The 22,421-nt window shown below is 39.7% G+C and overlaps 1 protein-coding gene across 1 annotated transcript in view; it reads right to left on the reverse strand.

Annotated features, from left to right (window-relative positions):
* Positions 1-1,438: 1,438 nt before the first annotated feature.
* Positions 1,439-22,421, reverse strand: part of Cyyr1 (cysteine and tyrosine rich 1) — a 100,487-nt gene continuing 79,504 nt past the window's right edge. Inside the window, exons 3-4 of the mRNA XM_036204037.1 lie at positions 15,291-15,445; positions 1,439-6,170 (exon numbers count right to left, since the gene is read on the reverse strand). Coding sequence (XP_036059930.1) covers positions 5,977-6,170; positions 15,291-15,445 — 349 coding nt within the window. The 3' untranslated portion in view covers positions 1,439-5,976. The remainder of the gene's footprint in view (positions 6,171-15,290; positions 15,446-22,421) is intronic.

Consider the following 22,421-nt stretch of genomic DNA (forward strand, 5'->3'; position numbering starts at 1 on the left):
GAATATTTGCGACAAAATTTAAAAACAAAGAGAAATAATAGCATCCATCATTCCACACTTTGATACTGACATCGTCTCCTGGGTGCTAGACCTACATCATCTACAACCGAGATTTGTCAAAATGGGCTTTGCTAGACAAAGACAAGATTGGAGTAGTGTGGTGTGTGTTGTTTTTGTTTGGTGGAGACTAGCAGATTATAGAAAACAGAAACAATACTCTAGTGATGCACCTTAAGGTGAGGCTGGCCCTGAATACTCTGGTGGTGTCTAGAGCTGAGCTGGCATTTGCAGAACTGATTTGACTCCAAGAAGATACTGAGGTTGTCTGACCAGCTCCAAAATGACACTCATGGTCTGTTTCTGGCCATTAGCTCATTAACTCTTGCAATGGCTTTCACATCTCCATTCTTGGAAGAAGCTCAGAGGGCACCATTGCTCATGGGGCCTCTGCATGGTACAGCCTGTTTAGTATCACAACATTGATTCCCACAACATTGAAGGACATTACAATTAACTGACAAAATTAACAAACTCTACAGTTGGGGATGATGGCACTTTTTAGAGTCTCCTTGTTACCTCACACTTTTCACAGATCTTTCTAGTGCACCATTATTTAAAATGGCAGACACAAGGTGTGGTGGTTTGAAAGGTATGGCCCTCATAGACTCATGTGTTTGAATGCTTGGCCCACAGGGAGTGGCACTATTAGGAGGTTTGCCCTTGTTGGAGGAAGTGTGTCACTGTGGGAGTAGGCTTTGAGGTCTCAGAAGCTCAAGTCAGTTTATTCCCTGATGCCTGTGGATCAAGAAGTAGAACTGTAAGCTCGTTCTCCAGTGCCATGCCTGCCTACATGCTGCCATGTTTCTCATCATGATGATAATGGACTAACCTCTGAAGCTGTAAGCCAGCCCCAATTAAATGTTTTCCTTTATAAGAGTTACCATAGCCATGGTGTCTCTTCACAGCAATAGAATGCAAACTAAGACACAAGGCTATGCATCACCTGAAATGGGGTTAGTGAGACTGAATAATTTTTTCACTTAATTAATTTCAATTTATTTAAATCTAAATGTAGAGATCCAGAGGCTGTTATTTTATTGCATATTTTAAAGTTTAATGTGGGCTCATATGGATAGATACTTCCAAGTCTCATGCTCCAAACTATAAATTTTGCATATATTCATCCAGTTTTCAGAAAACCCACTGAGGCTCATTATATCATTCATATTTCATAGAGCAGAAATTTAGCTATCAGAGATAAAATAGCCTTCCTCAAATCAGGTGAGAGATGGGATTACAAAGTCAGTGCGGCTCCAGACCGATTTCTTGTGCAGAGAAAAAAGGCTAAGTCAGCAGAAATAGAAGAGAAGAGTAATGACATAAGACAGTCAAAATGCGATTCTTGTTACAATAAGTTTTTTAAAATTTTATTGCTTATTAAAAACAATTTAGCCATAGAAAATGTTAGTTTTTAAATAACCATAATCCAAAATTTTACATCAAATATTGTTTTCTTCTAATATACATCAGTGAACTTTAAACATCTATGATATATTCATTTGTTATTATGACACTACATAAAAACAGTAAAATCCTTCATCTATTTTAGATGTATATGTTTGTGCTATACCTTAGAGGAAGCCATACACAACTCAAAGAGAGATGGTGTGGACAGAAATGGTCAGGTAATATTTATAGAACATAGGAGGCACATGGTGGATCTACATTAGTGCAAAGATGAGTATTCCACTTCAACAGACTTGCCTCTCCCATTTTTCCTTAGGAATGTGTAGTGCATTTTCAAACAACATTCTCAAATCCCAGAGACTTTGGCATTGTGAATTACAGCTGTAGAGCAGTAGAGACTAATCACATTTGCAGAAGAAAAATAAAGTCTGTGTACTGTTAACACTCTGCTAATACTTCATGCTAGGCAAGGAGCCTCTCACTAGAACAGCCAAGAACCCCGGAAGGGTTCATATCTTCCTAAGATTATCTTTGCCTAAGCCAAGCAAGTCATTCCAAACAAGTCTAGCCTTAAAAGCTCACTGTAGACCATGTTCAGTCAGATCAACACATTTCTAATGTAGATATTTGATATAATAAAAGCCACTGCTCACTCGTATTAAGTTTCCCAATAACAAGCACAGATCCCATAACTTATACTGTAAGACATTTCTTTTGGTTATTTATCAAATTTTTCAGTGTCATTTTGGAATTTCACTGAATCATAATTATGATATTAGATTGAATGTTTTAGGTTCCCTTTTAAAGTGACATAAAGGTCTCATCATCTATCCCCAGTATTCAGCAAACAGTTTAAAAGCACACAAAAGGACCCACATAGAAATACAAATGTTAAGGTCACTTGCAGTAGACTATGGCACATTTGAATTATTTATTGACTGTTTTTACACTTCATAAAAATCTGTACTTGGGTAAAAGACAATGCCTCCTTACTTACTTTTTCCATTAGTTATATAACTTTTTTAAAAGAATAAATTATTTAAAGTTTATAAAATGTAAAAAATTGGCTATTACATTTAAGCATATGTATATCTATAGAAAGAAATCAAATTTTATTTCCCCCTTTAAAAAAGTCTGTTTTATATGGTCAAATTCTGGTATTTTATTACTGATATAAAGTCCCTGGGAATATCTGGTTTCTCACCTTTTATTCCACAGTTGGAACAACGTTCATCACACCAGTGACTAAAGCCAAGTGGTTTTTAGGTGAGGTTAGTAATAACTAAGGAGACCTTAGCTACCAGGATATGTTGAACACCTTTGATTTTGTTTAAATAATCAAATTAATGAATAAAATTCATCTACTGTTTTCATTGTTGGAGATACAACTGGTCACTTTATACCTACCTAAAACATAAAAAAAAAAAAAAAAATGAACCTAAAAGGACTGATCTGCTACTCATTTTAGATATCCTTTCTAGAATATTTCTTTACTACATAGCCAGATTTTGTTTGGAATCTTCATGGCAGGCATCTTCACAAAGCTATCTAGTCAACAATAATGCTACAATTGTTATTTTGTTTTCACAGGTCTATCTTAGAGATGGCATGGGTTTGATCTTCTGCCCATATCAGTAACACTTCTTCCATGTCCCCAGTGAAACTGCTTGTCTTTCTTGTAAGACAAATTTCACAAGAGAATCACAGGAATACTTTTTGGTTTTCCAGTGCACATTAAAGTTATGTTTATACTGTACTACAGTTTATTAAGTGTCTTCAAAGCAATACACACACCCATATTAAAAATATTTTATTGCTAACAAATAGTGACTAGCACCCAAGCCTTCAGCGGGTCCAAATCTTTATGGTGGTGGTGGGGTGAGTGTTGCTCAGCAATTAGGCTAGTGGTTGCTGAAGCTGGGTAGCTGTTTGTTCCTTAAAAGGACAGTGAAGCCGGCTGTATGAGTTGAAAGTTCTCTTCATGATGGGCTTCTCTGCAGTACGTGATGCTGTTTGGTAGCTTTTAATGAACAGTGCATCTTCCTTCAAATTTGTAGTCATCTCTAATCCTGCTGCTAACTTACCAAATAACTTAACAATAATGCTGTATGAGTTGAAAGTTCTCTTCATGATGGGCTTCTCTGCAGCACGTGATGCTATTTGGTAGCTTTGAATGAACAGTGCATCTTCCTTCAAATTTGTAGTCATCTCTAATCCTGCTGCTAACTTACCAAATAACTTAACAATAAACCCTTGATTATCACCTCATCTCAGCTCACAGCACCTTTCTCCAGGAGGCTATTTCATCCGAAGAAACCACTCTTCATTGCTCACCCATAAGAAGCAATTGTTCATCTGGTAGTGATACCATGAGGTGTAACTGAGTTACATCTTCAAGTTTCATCTCTGATTCTATTTCCTTTGTGGTTCTACCATATCTGTAGGTACTTCCTCCACCAAAGCCTTAAAAACTGCTGAAATTATGCATGAGGGTTGAAGTCAACTTCTTCCAGATGAATGTTAACTTTGATATCCTGACCTCTTTGCAGGAATCATGGATGATTTTACTAGCTTTAGCTGTGGTGAGTTCTTTCCAGGATGCCTCTGACTTATTTTTCAAGCCCCCAGAAGACCCCATTTCTGTGTCAGCAATGGTCTTATACAGGGCAGTTATTAAATAGTAAGGCTTGAAAACTGAAGTTACTCATAATCTATTGGACATGGAGTGGTTTTGGGACTTGAGTAAATATAAAAACATCTTTGTTTCTTCATACTTCTCCTTCTGAGCTCTTCGATGATAAGTGCATTGTCAATGAACAGTATAATTTTGAAAGAAACCTTGTTTCCCCCTGAGCAATAGGTCCCAACATTTGGCTTAAAATATTCATTATACTACATTGAAAATTGACTTGACTGTTCTATTTATAGACTATAGACAGAGTAGATTTAGTATATTCTTAAGAGTGCTAGGAGTTTTAGCTTGTAAATGAACATTGAATATTGGCTTCATCTGAATTCATCATTTATGTTGTAGACACTAACAAGAAAGCCAGCTTGTCTTTTGAGACTTTGGAGTTAGGATGACTTCTTTGGCTGTGGAAGTTCTAAAGGGCACAAATCTAACAGTAGGATCTTTCATTTACGTCTAGACTCTGGTTGACTGTAGCCATCTTTGTATGTGATCCTAACTAGGTCTTTGGGAGAACAGGCTGAGGCCTACACAGCAATGCCATTATTTTGAGTTGCAGAGGTAGCCCCTTTCCTTAACTTCAGGAACTGATCTCTGCTACCTTCAAATCTCTTACAGTGTTTTCACCTCTGCCAGCCTTTGTAGGATGAAGGCAGTTAGGTCCTAGCTCTGGATTAAGCTTTATGACTTAAGGGAAGTTGGTTACTTTGACCCAGACCACTAAAGAATCCTCCTTATAAACAATGAGTCACCTTTCTCTTTCTTTCCTTTCTTTTCATGTGCTTGGAGAGAGACACTTTTAGTAATCCTTCAAGTAATCCCCATTAGTGTATAAACTGGTATAGAGGCCAGCCTTTCAGCCTATCCTAGATTTGAACAAGCCTTTTTCACCAAGATGAATTATTTCCAGCTTATTAAGCAAGAGATGTGTTATTCTTCTTTTAGTTTCAAAAGTTAGAGGTCATTGTTGGCTTACTAATTGGCCTAATTTCTATACTGTTCCCAGAAAAGGGAGGGGGAGGAGCTTTCCAGTGTAACAGACACAGCACACACATTATTTATCAATGTGCTAAGCTCACTATCTTATAGGGACAGAGTTCAAAACAAAATAGAAGACTACTATAACAGTATCAACTGTAACTGATCACAGATCACCACAGCAGACACAATAATGGCAACAATGAAAACATTTGAAATCTTGTGAGAATTACCAAAATGTGATACAAAGGTAAGAAGTGAGTTCCTACTGCTGGGTGAGTGATACTGTTTGGTGCAAGGTTACCACAAACCTTCATGTTATAAAACAAAACAAAACAAAACAAACACAACACTTGAAAAATGCAAAAGGACAAAGTGCAACAAGATGAGGTATGCCTGTGCACAAACCAAAGTTCCCTTCTTGTTCCTTCCATCCATCACCTCCAATGGTGCCAGGTACAGAATAGATTCTAAGGCACTGAATACATATCTGCAGACAAATGAAATAATGAACAATTCTAGTTCTCCTAAAGCTATATGGAACACACCTGTTTCCGGATGTAGACCAGACTATCCTCTGTTCTTCTTTATTCCAGGTTCAATATTGAAATTTCCTAAAGCAGCATCAATATCAGATGGCCTGCCAAGTGGATCGCTTTAATAGGACTGTGTTTGAGTGGAGCAGTAGATCCCTTACTCTGTGACTTCAGAGAACCAAGCATAATTCTCCACCTAAGGTCAGCTCCGAGCAGGGTAGGAATCATGGTCCCCACGTAGACATTCTGCCTGAGATATTTATCCATCCTTAACCACTAGACAATCATTGTTTGCATGTTTCTAAATTAAGGCATTTCGTCCTGGGTGAAATTGCTAATTGGCGCACATTCTGTTGTGAGAGGGGAATGTTTCCTTGAATTTCCAGGATAAGGAGGGGGTGGGGAGCGCTGGGCCGAAGCTTGTGGGGTTGGAGAATAGGGTGGAGGCAAGTCTGCACAATATTCCATCTCGTGGTCGTAAGTGTAGGGCGGTGGTGTCACTGAAAAGAAAAGGGAAAAATTTCAGGCGTTTCGTAAATATATCAGTTGCTGTTTTAAACCATTGTGCGATCTACTTTGAGAAGGGAAATATTTTGTTGTTGTTGTTGTTGTTGTTGTTTTGCTTCCAAAACTATTAGTATCTGTTTAGAATGTGGACAAGTATGGCTGAGCGCTCTCTGTAAGGCGGCCCTGGGTAAGGGCGTTTGGAGCTGGGGCTTACAGAAGGCCCTTGGAAATAGGATGTTGAAGGGGCAGAGAGCCAAGAAGCAGAGGGTGATTCAAGTTTGGCTGGAAGCACGGAAACAGGAGAGTGTGTGCATTTCAGCAGGAAAAGGAGAAGGGGAGATGTAGAAAAAGAGGCTGAGGAACTGGGTTCAGGATCATCATTCTGGACTTGATGTCATGGGTGGAGGAAGTGATGTGGCATTCTTAGGGAAGAAATTATAAAATTTACTCCTTTAAAATTACTCCTCGTGTATATTCACTGAACACAACACTGTTTATAAAAGGACAATTTCACACAAATACACGTTGTCCACTGAACATGTCCTTCCCATAGGCTCCACCCCCTTCCTCCCATGCGCCATTGTTCTCCTGGCTCTGTTTGATTTTTGCTTTCACGTCATACATGACGTTAGGTTTCTGAATAAAATCTAGGAGCCACAAAGTCTTTCTGAGACGGGCTGAATTCCCTTAGTGTGATGTTCTCCTGCTGCACTATTTCCTCACAAACAACATAACCTCATTCTCCTTTGCGACTCAACCCATTTCTACGGCATAGGGACCATATTGTCCACCTCTGTGCTGCTGGGCCTCGGTTGTTTTCGTAACTATTACTCTGATTAGTGTTGTAGTACACACTGACATGGAAGTATCGTTGCCGTACTTAGAAAAACAGATCAGTGAAGGTGCTCTGGTGAAACTACCCTCTCAGCAGAGAGCACAGCGGCAGACTACAGAAAGGCAAGGTGATGGAACAGCACGCAAGGGGAATGAGAAGACATTCATGACATCGAGGAGGAAACATTCATCAAACACCAAGTGGCTGAGTGTAGGGCATTGGGAACACAGGAAGGGCTAAGAGTGAAAGGAGAGATTGGGCAGCCAGCACAAGGGCCCGCGGAACTTGCAGGATAAACAAGTTTGGGAATGGAGATGAGGTCTTTCCTTTTCTAAATCTTATTTGAAAATCTGTCTTAATTTTGTTTACTGTAACGTATGTCAGTGCCTTTAATAATCACATTTACTATCCTTGATAATTGACCTCTCCTACATACTCATTCTGTAGTGATCCCAAATCCTGTCTCCAGGGGAGGAAGAGAGGCACCTGGGAGCTGAAATGTATCCATGTCTTCATGATGATAAGCCAAAAATAAAATCATCCTCAGGATCCAGATCCTACTTAGGAAGTGATAGGCTTTAACTGGTCACTTTGCATGTAGCATGCATCTCAAGACTCATGTCACAATCGTGTGCCTAAATCAGCAAGCTTTTGGCATTGCAATTACAGCAGAGAGTAGCTAGCATTTCAGAAAACTGCTCTTCCCCTAAGGACCTAACAGCGTTCTGATAAATAGGCACACAGGAGGCCTCAACCGCTAACAGGCACATGTGCACACAGTGGGCCTCACGCACTATGAACATATCTCCTGGATCCCTCTGGTGCGCCTCTCTTTACAAAGACCCTGATGTTTGGAGTCATCTACTGACCTCCCCATAAACAGAGGAAGTGAGAAAAGAGAATTAAGTAACTAGAGAAAAGAGGAATAAGGATCCACCTACATGAGGGGCATGTCCCCCAGAGAGCCCTGCTCTGATGATGAGACACTCCCTAATGCACTGGAGAGACAAGTATCTTTCATTAGTCAGGGAACTGGGCTAAGGGTAGACATCAGCAGAGATGCTCACAGCTTCTTTTACCTTCCTTCAGACCCGCCTCACTGTCCTTCTACAACAAAATGGAGTCATTCCTGTGGAATTCATACACATTCCCTCTGGATTTTGTGCCCATTTCTTGGCTCTGTTAAATATCAAAGGGCTGATACAAAGGTTTGCAAAATGTTTCATGCATACCAAGAAAGGAGGCCTTTACATAAACTAGCAGGTCCCAGCGGGCTGCCTGTCACACTGGTTCTTGTAAACAGTGGTTCCACCTTGTTATTATGCTGAAGTTTCTCCCACCTCTGTCATGAGGAACACAGATTGACTTAGTCCACAGACTGCCTCTACCTCCTCCTCCGTCACTAGCCCATGGTGTGTCTTTACGAATCTGTAACAGTGCAGGTCTGCTCTACTCTGTCATGGCATAACACCGCTGGTGGACAGTTTGGTGGGAATCCTTACGGTTCATGCTGCCGTGTGTTGAACATGGCACTCTCTGCTATGAAACCATGCTCTTTCAATCACAGAACCTGTGAACTCTGGTGAAATGCAAGGAAGCTGTAGACTGCTGCTTTGAGTCCTGTTCATCATGAAAGTGGTGCATCTTTCGTAATACAGGCACTGGAGGATGTTACTGAAATAGTGTATAGTGGATTGGGCTATCTTTCTTCATGAGAGTAAGGTTTCATAAGGAAGTAGGTATTCTTCCTCATAAGGAAGAAGATATCAGTTTATTAATTCCTAATTAATCCTAATGGGTTTTGTTCTTTTCAGTTGGGCATATGATTTCTGAAGACCAGTGGATGCCTTTCTAGAGATGGGACCTTTGAAGCTCTTGAATTCCAATTTTGTCTGATATAAGTAGTGTAAATATGCTATTCATCTTTAATGTCAGATACAGGTATCTATAATATTAAAAAAAAAACAGATGTTGGCTATAATGGTTCACATACTGTAATCCCAGCATTTGGGAGGCTGAAGCAGGAGGATCTTGATTTTGAGGCCAGCCTGGGATATAAACTGAGTTCCAGGTCAGCTTGGTCTATATAGCTAAACCCTGTCTCAAAAATGACTGACTGACTGAATAAATAGAGAAATAAGAAAATAGATACTGAGGGATATGAATTTCGGTGAAGAAATGCAGTGTTTTCAACATACTCAAGTAATATTTCAAAAGGTGCAGAAAATACAGACACAGAAGAATATCGTCCTGAGTGTTGTCATCTTGGTTTGTTGATGAGGTGTAGATATAACAGTCTTATTAAATAAGAAACCCAGAGATGAGGTGTCACACCGATACCTCTGGTGCATTTATACCTTTTGCAGTCACATAAAATGGCACCATCTTTGCTACTTTGTATCACAGGACTTCTTATATTGCTTGTATTCTCCCTGATATTTTGTTCCTGGGTATATATTATTCCACTTTACATTCCTCTACTCTGAGATTAACATCTTTATTATTTATAGATGACTGAAAAACACCTTTTCACAGGAGATTTTATTGTTCTGAATGATTTCTTCGGCATAAAATTCTAGAAATCTTCTGGCTTAAACCGTACTTAAAGTGTTATTATTTGCCAATGCATGCCACAGTGAATCTACTTTCAAAAGAATTGTGGAAGAATCCTTGACAAACACTGACATGGTGCAGACAGGCTATCATTTGGTATTAGAAATTTCATGTGAGAGAACAGCTATTGTACCTCATCAAGGCTGGAATTTGCAACACCTGTATTCTGTTTTGGTGCTTGAAAGTCAAACAGGGTAAATTATATATTTATTCACTCTTGTTTCAGGCCAGTAACTTATAAACTGGGCTCTTAGAGTTAAGAATAATTAAAGTAACAAGCCTATAAATTACACATTTTCACTTTAAGAATAATTTGTCACCTGAATGTGGTGGCACATGCCTTTAATCCCAGCACCGGGTAGACAGAGGCAGGCAGGTCTCTGTAAATTCGAGCCCAACCTGGTCTACACAGGGAGTTCCCAGGACTCTCTCTCCAAAACCAAACAAACAGCAAAACAATAATAGCAAGGGTTGCTTATTTTACTCCATAATTTCGGACATTCCAAAGTTTAAAGTTGTATACAGCAGAATGTATTTTTTCACCTTTATTGCTCTGTGATTTGAAAGTATAAAACCAGTCTTATTTTCACAGATCTGATTCACAACCACTTTATTTGGAGTTTACACTGTTTGTTTTATATAATGATACACTTTTTTGTTGTTGTTGGAGACAGGCTATTTCTATGAAGTGTGGGCTGACAGAGATTTATAATGTAGCCCAGGCTAGTTCTGATCCTTCTGGCTCAGCTCTCTTCTGAATGCTGGGATTATTTGATAGAGAATTACATGTCCACACGGTTGGGCTTGCCCGACGGACAGCCTAACTATTTCCAGTTCTGAATAGCCATCTCCAGGTCAGACATCTCGCAGGACCAGGACTCTGTGGCTTTACACGGCGCACAAGCATGCGTGCAGCCATGTAATCTACGCGCATGCGTGGAGTACCCACAGGAGTTCCTGTATGCATGTGCGGCCCAACCTTTAAAAAGCCGGTGCCATCTTGCATGAGCCCCCTTTATCTCCTCACCCACATGTGTTTCACACAGGCCTGTCACCTCTATCCTCTTTAATAAAATTCTTCTGTGGTCATGTCCTGTTTGGACGTGTTCCTAGCGCTGCTTAAAAACTAACATTATTGAGGTGTGGGCCACAGTATTGTATTTGGTAGATGTAGTAAAGTTTACTTTTCTTCTAAGATTTTAATCTTGGTTAAGTTGAATATCTAAATGTGACTGATTAAATAGTCCTCACCACTCTCAGGTTATGTTTTTGTTAGAGAATCTACTTGCTCTATCTCTATGGACCAGGTATACCTGTGTGTACCAGAAGCAGCTTATCAGAACTATTATTGATTTTAATGGATTAGTATCTGGTAGGACTAGTGAATTACTTGAGTGTGTGTGTGTGTGTGTGTGTGTGTGTGTGTGTGTGTGTGTGTATGTGTGTGTGTACAAGTTTGTATGTATGTGAATGTGTGGTGTTGTATATATGTAATTTATGTACTTGTGTAAAGTTCATTTTACACCCAGTTTTTAGTACTGTTGCTACAATTCAGCACTCCCCTACTCCATCCTCCTGAGCCCCACCCAGAGCAGCAAGTCTATACAGACTTCTGAGTGGCTGGCAGGATTCCCACTGCCCCCACCCTCTGACACACCACACAGATAGGGCTGTTTCTCCTCCACAAAAGTCCCAGATGCTAAAACATATTAGAATCTTTGTTCCCCTTCCTCTCAGATAACTTCAGGACATGTCAGCTCATGTCTTGCATCCTCCTGTCAATACGAGAAGGACAATCTCCTAGCATGTCCTTCAGTTTAGACTCATAATGCAGGAGGGCTTGGCATACCTTGTCTGCCCAATTTCCCAAGTTCCCCAAACCCACTTTGTTGTGTGCTCAGTGGAAAACAAAGCTGGGTATAGGAAAGTTCTAGGTGCTTTCTGGTTCTTCATCCCTTCAGCTAAGGAAGGAGGACATTCTTTTCTGTATCTGTTTTGCGGTGTGTGTATACATGTGTGTGTAGATCAATCAAAAGTGTCTTCCTCAATCACTGAGACAGACTGTCACTAGGACCCGGAATTCATAATTGACTGGGCTAGGGTAGCTGGCCAGCAAGCCCTTGGGGTCACAAACATGTGCCACCACACCCGGCTTTTTACCTGGCTGCTGGAGATTCGACTCAGGTCTTCCGAAGTGGCTGATCCTTTATCAACTGCCATCTCCTGACAGCCTACTTCTACTTCTCACAGAAATATGAGCTGTTGAGAAGGTATTTGCTGCATGCTCAGGGTGTTTTTGAGTTTGGGGAAGGAAAAGGAATTTAAGTAAGGGAATATAAGACTGTTATCTGAAGCAGATGAATGTGAACAATAACTTCATGTTTGTTTCTAATTAAAAAGTTGATTTTTGCATTGACAAGATGCCTCAAGGCAATAAAGGTGATGACCACACAAGCTTGGGAATTTGAGCCTCAGAACCCACAAAAAGCTGGAAGAAGAGAATCAGTTGCACAGAGTTGTCCTCTGGTCTCCACATGTGATCTCAGACACAAACACCCACAACTATCATACAAATACTCGGAATAATAATAATATAGTAATAATAATAATATATTTTTTAAATTAAAATCTGATTTTTTTCTCAAAAGATGGCTTCCTCTGCCACACTATCAAACTAGAATCATTATTTTTCTCCTCATCCTGTAACACGTAGGGCCAGAACCTACAGACGCTTGTGATGTTAAAGTTGATTTTCAAACCATCATCCTATGTTCTTTTTAAACATCTGAGCTCTTTTGTACCACACAAGCCATGGGATTCTAACACTTTGTACCTCTGTCTATTTCTATATCTTAGAGATATCTGTAACCTGTCCTGCCCCAAGCATGTATTCACTGAGGACTTAGCATAGTGTCCATAGTTATTGAACTACCTCAACATCTGCAACCATTCCTGGCCACTAAAACGTCTATGTAACTATGACATTTATGCTTTTAATTTTCCTTCTCTTCTCTCTGTCATTAGCAATTATCTTTATTTTAAAATATGATTTCTGCTTTTTATTTTTTTCTGGACTATTTTTTCATTCCACTAAGCTAGGACCTTATGTTGATTTCCAACCTGTCGAGGGCAAATTAAAGAAAACAACTTAAATTTATGTCACCTCTCTTCTGTCTGCCTGTCCTTTATCAGCTGGTATTTATGAACCATTACTCAAATGACTCCTTTGCATCTGTTGTCCGTGATTTTATATCATTCTGTCCGTATAGTAACCATGGTGGGAAGAATGACGAAAGAGAGACATGTGTGAGTCTCCTTAAGTATCAGGGTGTCAAGACATGGGCTCCTAGGAATTGGAATTTCCCCCAGGAACTGAAGCTTGATGTCAGTCAGAGGAGGAACTTGTCTCCTGGAAAGAGATTTCACATAATTTTGACACGTTGTTACACCACCTTGTAGGAGAGATTAGAGCCCAAACAAGAATGGGTCCATGATGGATGGGTCCACACTTTGGTCAGGACTGCTGAGCTCTGTATACTTCTTCTCTCTATTTAAATCTAAGTCTCATGTCAGGTGCCTAAGGACGAACTGAGAGAGATCCTTGGCTCGCTTTATTTCTTTCCTCTTCCCAGTGTGGTCACAATGAATAGATATCCTTGTTTTGTCTTTTCATTATTGTCTGTTTAATTGGCCCATTGAGGTCTGATGGCTGAGCAAAGCTTGTTAGGGCTGCCAGGGCACAGGCTCTGAATGTAACAACTCTAGCAACATGACTGCCTGGCAGCACCCAGGCTCTGATTAAGTCCACCATTTAAACTATGCTTTGTCTGTCTGTAGGAGCTTACTGTGGCTAGACAAGAAAACAACCATGCAGACTGGTCTCACTTTAAAACAGTGACCTTTTCTTAGATGTGTTGCTGTTGGTGTTGCTTAGAAAGCATGTACTATGCCAGGCATTTCACACATCCCACTTCCTGAAATGGGTTTCATGACTTCCTCACTTTCCTTCACTTCAAACATATCCTTAATCCTCTTTATTCTCAGCAAAAGACTGGGTTCTTATTTCACCAAGAAAATAAGACCAAACAGAAGAAAATATTCTCATACCTGTCTACCAAATCCACTGCCTCTAAGTGAGAGAAAGTATACCACTCTACTTGTATATTGGATCCCACTCTCTAATGCTCAGATTCTGAATTCTAAAAATTAAACACATCATTGTGTGTATATGGTGTATATTTGAGCATGCGTGGGCTCTGGCATACACATGGAGGTCAGAGGACAACTCTGTAGAGTCGGTTCTCTCCTTCCAACTTATTTGAGTTGAAGCGATTAAACTCAACTCCTCAAGTTCTTCACACACTAAGCCAAGACTCTGATCTTTCATAATGCCTCCTGCCCTCTACGCTTACCAGCTTCCTACTTTTTATTTTATATAAGTGTATTTATTTGCTAAAGTACAAGATATCATGAACTACAATTATCTATGGGGAAAAAATCTAGCATCATCTCTATTTTCTATATCCACTTTAAAGTCAAAGTTAAAGAAAATTGTACCTATTTCTCTACTTCGTCACACAATACAGGGCGGTTAGAATGAGACATCTCTGTAGAAACTGATGACACAACTGTTCCATGGTATGATTAAGAGGAAGGTTTTCATCGTAGAGATGACAGAGCTAGAGCAAGAGTGAGTTATAAGGGGCTTGGCTTGAGCATCTGAACCCTCAAAGCCCAACCCCAGTGACAGACTTTCTCCAACAAGGCCACGCCTGTTCACAAGGCCACAGGTCCTAATAATACCACTCCCTATGAACCTATGGAAGCCATTTCCATTCAAACAGCCACATCTACTAAACTCTAGCTAGTACTGCACATGTGTATATGGATATGGGAAATGTAAAAGTGTCGATATCCTCAGAGAGGAATGATTCTCTCTATCAGCTCCCAGTTGCTCCCTGGTAAAGGAAGGAGCCTGAAGATCATCCAGTCATCCATGTCAGAATTTGAACAGCTAACTTCAGTTGCTGTGAGTTAATGAAATTGCTCACTTTTTGTACAGTACATATACAAAGTGACATAGAAAACACTAATCTAATTCTCTAACTCAAGATGAAGGGCTTTGTGTGTAGAATCTCATGTACTCGATATATTTATATGTAGAACTTCCAGAAGATTCTTAACATGTATTTGTGAAGTTATTAATATATCATCTTTGTTCTTTGTTGAGGACTGTATTATGTGGTACTGTACTTTTTCTTTAATGAGGACTCTAAAAACTCTTTCTGATACTTTTCCTAGAGACATGTGTACCTACTGCCTTAGACAGCAGTTTATTGAGACAGATGGCACATTTTCTCCATAATTACTTGTCAGAACTCATTGGCAGGTAGATAGACACAGTGGCTGTGAATTTTCTATTTATCTTAATTCTGGCTGACTAGTGATTGCAGTTAATATCACAGCCATTGAGAGTATGACTATAGTTAAAGATAAGATGAATTATTTCTTTTTTACCAAGTGTTCAAGGCTAGAGCTTCAATATACTTATTTGGGAATACTCTGGAAAATTTGAGATTATTTCAGTAAGAGTCTTTAATGCTTCTTGAAGGAGAAGAGCCTAAGAAGCCCATTTGGTCCTTCAAAAGCAAGCCTTGTTGCTTACCAGGATAAGAGATGGCATTGACGTGGGCAGTTCTGAGGACACCGACCCGGGTCCCCCGGTTATTCTTCACGCACATGCAGACGCATATGGCGATCCCCGCAATGACCCCCATGATGAACACGATTCCAAACACGATCCCGGCAATTGCAGTGCCCCTGAAGAGGAAAACAAAAGCAGTCTGCCTCAACAATCTGAAAGGAGCTGAGCTTCACGTACAGCCCATGGCTCTAAGCTAAGTGTTTCCTCACTACGGTGCTTAAAGGAGAGTGTTTTGTTTACTTAACAGGAAACCCTTGAGTTAATTACACAGATGGTCACTTGTATTCAACAGGTAAGAAAAATTGAAAACCTGTAGAGGATATTTGTATAGTACACTTGACAACTCACTGTTCAGATTCTGCCTTTTAGAATTTCATAAATTTTGAGCTAGAAAGATGGTTCAGCAGTTAAGAAGTCATACTGCTCTTCCACAGGACCTGGGTTTGGTTTCCTGAACCCAGGTAAGGAAGCTAACAACCACTTATAACTAAAGCTCTAGGGGACCCATCACTCTTTTCTGGCCTTTGCAGACAACTGCACTTACATGCACATACCCTGTCACATACACACACATACAAACACACACAGGAATTTTAAAAGAATTTATAAATTTACAGTAATATGAATCCCAATTATAAAATAGTAATCTAAAATTAGTAATAATCTAAAAGTCATTTAATATGTACTTGAATGGCAGAAAATATGTATATTGAGCAAGGAAAATATTGGTTTCAGTGAAAAAAAAACCTTAAATTCAACTTAAAATTTATTCTTAATTAAAATGCTTCAGAAGAACAAAGGGGCTCTTTCCTCATAAAACAAAGAAAACCAAATGGAACATCTGCAGCCCCCATCGGCTCAGAGGACAGAACAACAAATAAATATCCCATCATTTTCAGGAATAACATCATCAGACCCTCTATTTCCACCATGGCTAATGGTTTTCTCCAGAGGGCATTAGCTCATGCAACAAAACCACAAGAAAAAAATTGTAGAAGACACTCGACATTACTGTTATTTGTACACAGCATGATTTGTAGCATTGCTGTTTGTCAGTGTTTTTAGAAGTGGTTCATCTTTACCAAAATGAAGAACCTGACTGGGCCGTATCTTTTTCTCTCAAAGCTTCCCTGGAAAGAACAGCACAATAATGCATGCATGCATAACATAACAAGGATGCTCACCAAGATGACAGAAGTGAAATGAGCATGATATTCATGGTAACTTCCTAACAATATTGTGAATGAAAACACAAATATTAACAGATACTATCAACATTAACAGGCTATCTGCAATACCCTGGGGAGAAACAGTTTTCACCAACCAAATTTTTGAATGGATACCTATCTGTTGTTTTGTAAATATGGGGCAAAATGCGTTTTTCTGGTCTCTAATTTGTACACTGTACTCAAAGCAACCGTTTCCAACTTTTAGCTTCATTGCTGAAAATAATTATAAGTCTATTTCTCATCATCATTTTTAATTAAAAAAAATTCCAACTCATCTAGAGGTACCTTTTACATGTGCAGTTCCTTCATAATCACTATCTTTAGTTAAAATAGTTACCAGTATTTATATTACCATTGGACTGTACCTTGTTGGGTCAAGGAGAATACTGTGGTAAACTTAGATTTTTCTCTCTTTTTCTTTTCTTTTGGTTTTTTGAGACAGGTTTTCTCTGTGTAGCTTTGCACCTTTCCTGGAACTCACTCTGTAGCCTAGGCTGGTCTTGAACTCACAGAGATCCACCTGGCTCTGCCTCCTGGGTGCTGGGATTAAAGGCGTGTGCCACTGCCCCCCCCCCTTTTTTTCCATGTATTACTGCAATTCATTCCCCTGCCTATGGTTCCTTAAAAATTTTCACACAATTAGCGATAACTTTCATTTTCAAACATAGTAAAAATACTCATCAGTTTCGTTCTGTTTCCATGGAAATCTCTGGAACACTCACTAACTCAGGTTGTCTGAATCCAGAGCTCTTTCCCTTTCGACCTGGATTCCAGGTTCTTGGTTTCAGGACCATACTCCTGAGTCGCTTCTATGGAGGAATTTGAAAGGAAGTTTGTGTGTCTGAAAATGACTTTACACCATACCTTCCCTTGATTTGTAAACAGGCTGTTGTGTTAGTTCATCTATACAGTTAACACCTCAGATGACTCATCCTATAAGAAAGAAAGGCTCACGGCTTCAGAGGGTTCAGTCTGTGGCTTCTTCCTGGTGCCTTTGAGCCTATAGCACACCAGTACATCGTGGTAGAAAGGTGCAGGGGAGGAAGTCGCTCACTTTTTGCTAGTCAGGAAGCAAATTGAAGCCTTTTAGAGGTTGATCCCAGTGACCCGACTTCTTTCTACTGTGCTCCAGATTTTCGTGGTTCTAGAACTTTCCAATACTGTCACTCTAAGCATCATGCCCCTGAGAAGAGTGCCTTTGAGAGACACTCATCTACACTCGCGAAGCTGTGCATGTAATTCTGAAGCAAAATGTAATTTCTAAGAATCTTGGGGCCTTGCTCACTGTACTCTAGAATCGGATATTGTTCCATAGGAATTCCATAAATTCTAATTACCTCTCTCTCTTCTTTTTCTTCCCTGTCTTTCTCTCTGTGTCTCTGTCTCTGTCTCTGCCTCTGTCTCTCTCCTCTCTCTCTGTGTGTTTTCTGTTCTGTTCTATTTTTCTGGAGACCTTTAGCATTTTCTATGAGTAGTCTAAAAATCCAGAAAGAACTGAACTGACAGTCTCTTAGGATTTATCATTTCTAAAGACTCATTGTCACCAGTTCTTACATTCCATAAACCAACATCTTCTCCACTCTTTAACGTGGTTTCTCTTCTAGACTTTGTTCTTAGACAAACTCCTGGTTTTTTACTCAGTTCCTTCTGTCATTAATTCTCCCTTGTTACTATTGTGTTTTTCTTTTTAAAATACAATCTGTAGGATTTCATTTACTCAATCTTCCCAGGTTTTATTGACTTCATAGATCAGCTGTTAAAGCTTGAGTTTTTAACTGCCAATCTACTATGTTCCTTATAAGTTTTTGTTTTATTTTGCTTTTGTGATGTTCTCCTTTCCTTTTGCAGATGTTTATTTTGATTCAAAATTTCTTTTAAAACATTATTTTCAGCCTCTTTTCTTACCTCTGAGGGTACTGATGCCATATCCTTTGAAGCTTTCTGTACTCCTTGTATTTCCTCTGTCCTGTCTGAATTCCTTTCTTTTGATTGCTTAATTTGATGGCTGTCATGATTAGTGTTCCACTCAATTGTCTGGTCCTCCTGCCTATGGTTAAAGTCTGTCACCCAAAGGAACATGTATTGAGAGCTTGCTGACAAATATGGAATGGGAAAAAGTGAAAGGAAGAGTCTGATGGGAGATGGTTAGATCTTTGGGTGTTTACTCAAAGAAATGATTAACAGAGTTTTCAGCCCCTTCATGATTTCCCTTGTTTTATTATATAATTGTTCCTTCTCACCTCTGTTCTAACCATGGCTCCATCTACACTAATGTGATAGACACAGCCAGTTGGGGTCTTGCTAAAGCTGTTTAGACTTTGGGATTCCAAAAAATGAGAGATAAACAATGCTTTTCACTTTATAAAAGCACAGGTATTTTGTTATAGAAATTGAGTGCAGACAAATGAAAAAGAAAAAAAAAAGAAGAAAAGGAAAAGGCTCTGGATAGCCTCTTGTAAGCAATGTTGGAAGACAGAATTTGACAAATGAAACATGTATGGTCAATTTTCATATTACTTTTCCTTGATGAGTTTCCTTTTCTCCAGAAAAGATGTAGCATTAACTGCTAAATGGTCTTATACTAAAAAACCCAGTACCAGATATTGGGGTAAATGCTGAAAGAGCAAAGAGACAAAGGAACAAGCCACTGCCACATCTCACCTCACCAATTCCATGGATCCTCTGACTGAAATCCTTTGAGTCCTCACCTGAAAGCTTTCAGTCAAAAAAGCCTCTAGCTGAAAGGGATGCTTCTGCTGAAAAACCTTTAGTTCCTGTCTCCTCATGCTTTGTATACCTTTCTCTACCCAGCAATCACTTTCTGGGATTAAAGGTGTGTGCCATCACAGCCTGGCTCTGTTTTCTCTCCTAGATGGAGTCAATCTCATGTAGTCCAGGGTGGCTTTGAGCTCACAGAGATCCAGGTGGATCTCCGCCTCCTGAGTGCTAGATTAAAGGTGTATGCCATCACTGCCTGGCCTCTAAGTTTAATCTAGTAGCTTCTTTTGTTCTCTGATCTTCAGCCAAATTTTATTTTAGGATACACAATATATCACCACATTCTTGTTCTTGGAGAACATGAATCTGACTAGAAATTCCCTAAAGCATGGACTTTTTGCTAGAGAGGTATTGAATTTTCACATGGCCTTCATGAATTTACTTCAGGGACTCAATAATGTTCTTCCATGACTACTGCCTTTTAGCTTTAAAACCATGGCTTCTGAAGCCAGACTACCTTCTACCTGCAACTTGGGGACCTCAAACAGAACACACAGCTTCTCTTCTCCTGAGTTTTGTCATTCTCCAGCTTGCTGCTTATCAGCCTTTCCTGCTGGATTTCTTGTCATGGATTTGTGTTCAGTTGCCAGATAAATAGAATCCTTCTGCCAGTGCACTGTGAGCATCTAACCCACATCTTCTATGATTAGCTAATAATCTCTACCTCAAAGCAAGGTATCTCACAAACCAGAAAGGTTGGAATATTGAAAAGGACAGTATGTATGTGGCATACTGTATGACGGTCCCTTGAGGCAGACTTGTGTTCTGAGAACACTCATGTTTCTACAGTGTAGGAGGGGATGTTAATGTGTGCACATTACCTAGAGACCACTAAATAGCCCCAGGTTGCTTCAAAACCTATTACTGCATCAATCAACCCTCACATGCACGTTTGGAATCCTTAAACATGCTGAAAAGTGAAAGTGCAGACAAAGGATCTGAACTGGTTGCCCAAAAGACATCCATCTCTAAGATTCTTCCCCAGCTCACTTAAGAAACAGAATGCCACTGAGGAGTCCAAAGCACTCTTATTTCTTACAGGAATTTCCATTTTGTTATCGAATCACAGAGGTTGAATGGGAGGCAAATCTGGAAGTGTTCCTATTAGCAATTAAAGAGTGGCAGAGTCTAGTCATTTAATAAATACTTCTCTGCAAAGAGAAAGACTTGTAGGAGGAGGTAATTTGAAGGAAGACAATGAAAAGTTATCTGTAAATCTCCTTTGTATTATCATTTTCAGTTTTAAATAAAGTTAAATTGGAGGGCTTAATTCATGCTCCTGAAACAATCAATGGCTCAATTATTTAAGCAAAGAGTTCCCAAAGTCTGTGTTCCACAAGCTGTTAAGATATCAAATTGGAGCAAATTTATATTCATGAATCCTCCTTTTGGAGACAGGAGAAAGTTGGAAATGAGTTGCATGTTGTCCCTCTGTGGACAGTTCTGGTGAAAGCGCATCTTCCTAAGGTCATGAGGGTCGCTGCAGTGTGCTAAATGAGGTTGGTGGAATTTTCTAGATTAAATCATAATTTTGGTGTCTTTGATCCTTCGCTGGCCACCAGAAATTATAAATTAGTGCCTAGGACATGTTAAGTATTACACTTATAGCACCATTTATTCTGCTATCAATTGAAAGAAAGAATAAACAGCAATCATCTGTGTTTAAATAACTTGGTCAGGAAACAGAGAAGCTTCTAGCCTGAAAAGTTCAGCATCATTATTCCCTGGAAAAAGTTTAAATTTTTTTTCCCCATTGATAGAATGCTCTGCAAGGTGGGCACATTTCTTCTCCCTTTAAGTTTTTATTTTGGAATAATTATAAATTCAGGGAAACTGTAGAACTGATAGAGAGGTCTGGTGTGACCTTCATTCACTTTCCGCCAATGCTTTCCTGCTAGGTAACGACAGACTATCAACCAGATGAGAAAACTGACATCCGGCTAAAGACTGCAGAGTTCTATGTCAGTTTAACATGTGCATAGAACCACATGAGTACCACAACCAGTGAGGGGCAAATGTGCATCACCCCAAATGGGTCCCCATGTCACTGCTGTATCGTCACATGCACTCTGCCTTTTCCTCTCCCCCAGTACTGCGGGAGATGGATAAGATGAGTAACTTCACATATGTGGATGCAAGTGTGTGTGTATGACGTAAACATTTATATGACATGAAAACAGAGGAGGAACCATCTGGAAAAAGAAAAGGAGGTGGTGGGAGTGGAGGAAGGATAACAGAGGGTGATGAGGGTGAACATGACTGAAGTACATTGATATGTATGTATGAAAATGTCAAAATGAAAGCCATAATTTCATATGCTAATTATATAAGCTAATTAGGTGAACACATATATACCCTCCTAAACTAAAAAGGTTCAGAGAGCTTCTAGGGTGGTGTACACACTGAGGTGCTGGGACTGGGGTGTGTCAAGAATGACTATTGTTACAGGCCCCCAGACCTTAACATAACTGACTCCAGGATGCAGGTACCATTAAGGCCTGGGAACCCAACACATAGGCAGCACCACCTGCCGAATCAGAACAAAGACCTAATTCATCAAAGTTCATATTTCTGGGAAAGTCCCTAAATATACAAGCCTTGCTTTTTGCCTTCTGTAGTTCTGGCTAACTGCTTTTGCTAACTGGGGTATGTCATCCCAGGAGGTGAATTTTGTGCTTAAAAGTTCACTCTGAAAAAGGCTGAGGACTGCACCAGAACAACTAGTATAGTCACCAGGCAACTAATAAAGACTTTCTATTGGCTTGAACCCATGTCTGAGTGGTCTTCCCTGGAGGACATTTCACATCAAGAATGAACCTTGGAAAGTGTCAGCACCCCTTCCCAACACTTATTTTATGCATTTTACATTTAGTTCTTTCTGATAATAACCAATAACAATAGTATACATCAATAACAAGTAAGTGTTGAGTCCTGTAGGTTTTTCCTACAAATACCCAAGGCCCATAGTAGGGAAGTAGGAATGCTTGTAGCTAAGGCACTGGGAAGTATTGATAACTGGAGGACTGGAAATTTGCATCTGGCCTCTGAGGTGAGGAAAAGCTTATGGGACTAAGTGCTCACCCTG

This window comes from Onychomys torridus, chromosome 12, assembly GCF_903995425.1.
Source record: "Onychomys torridus chromosome 12, mOncTor1.1, whole genome shotgun sequence".
Classification (NCBI taxonomy): domain Eukaryota; kingdom Metazoa; phylum Chordata; class Mammalia; order Rodentia; family Cricetidae; genus Onychomys; species Onychomys torridus.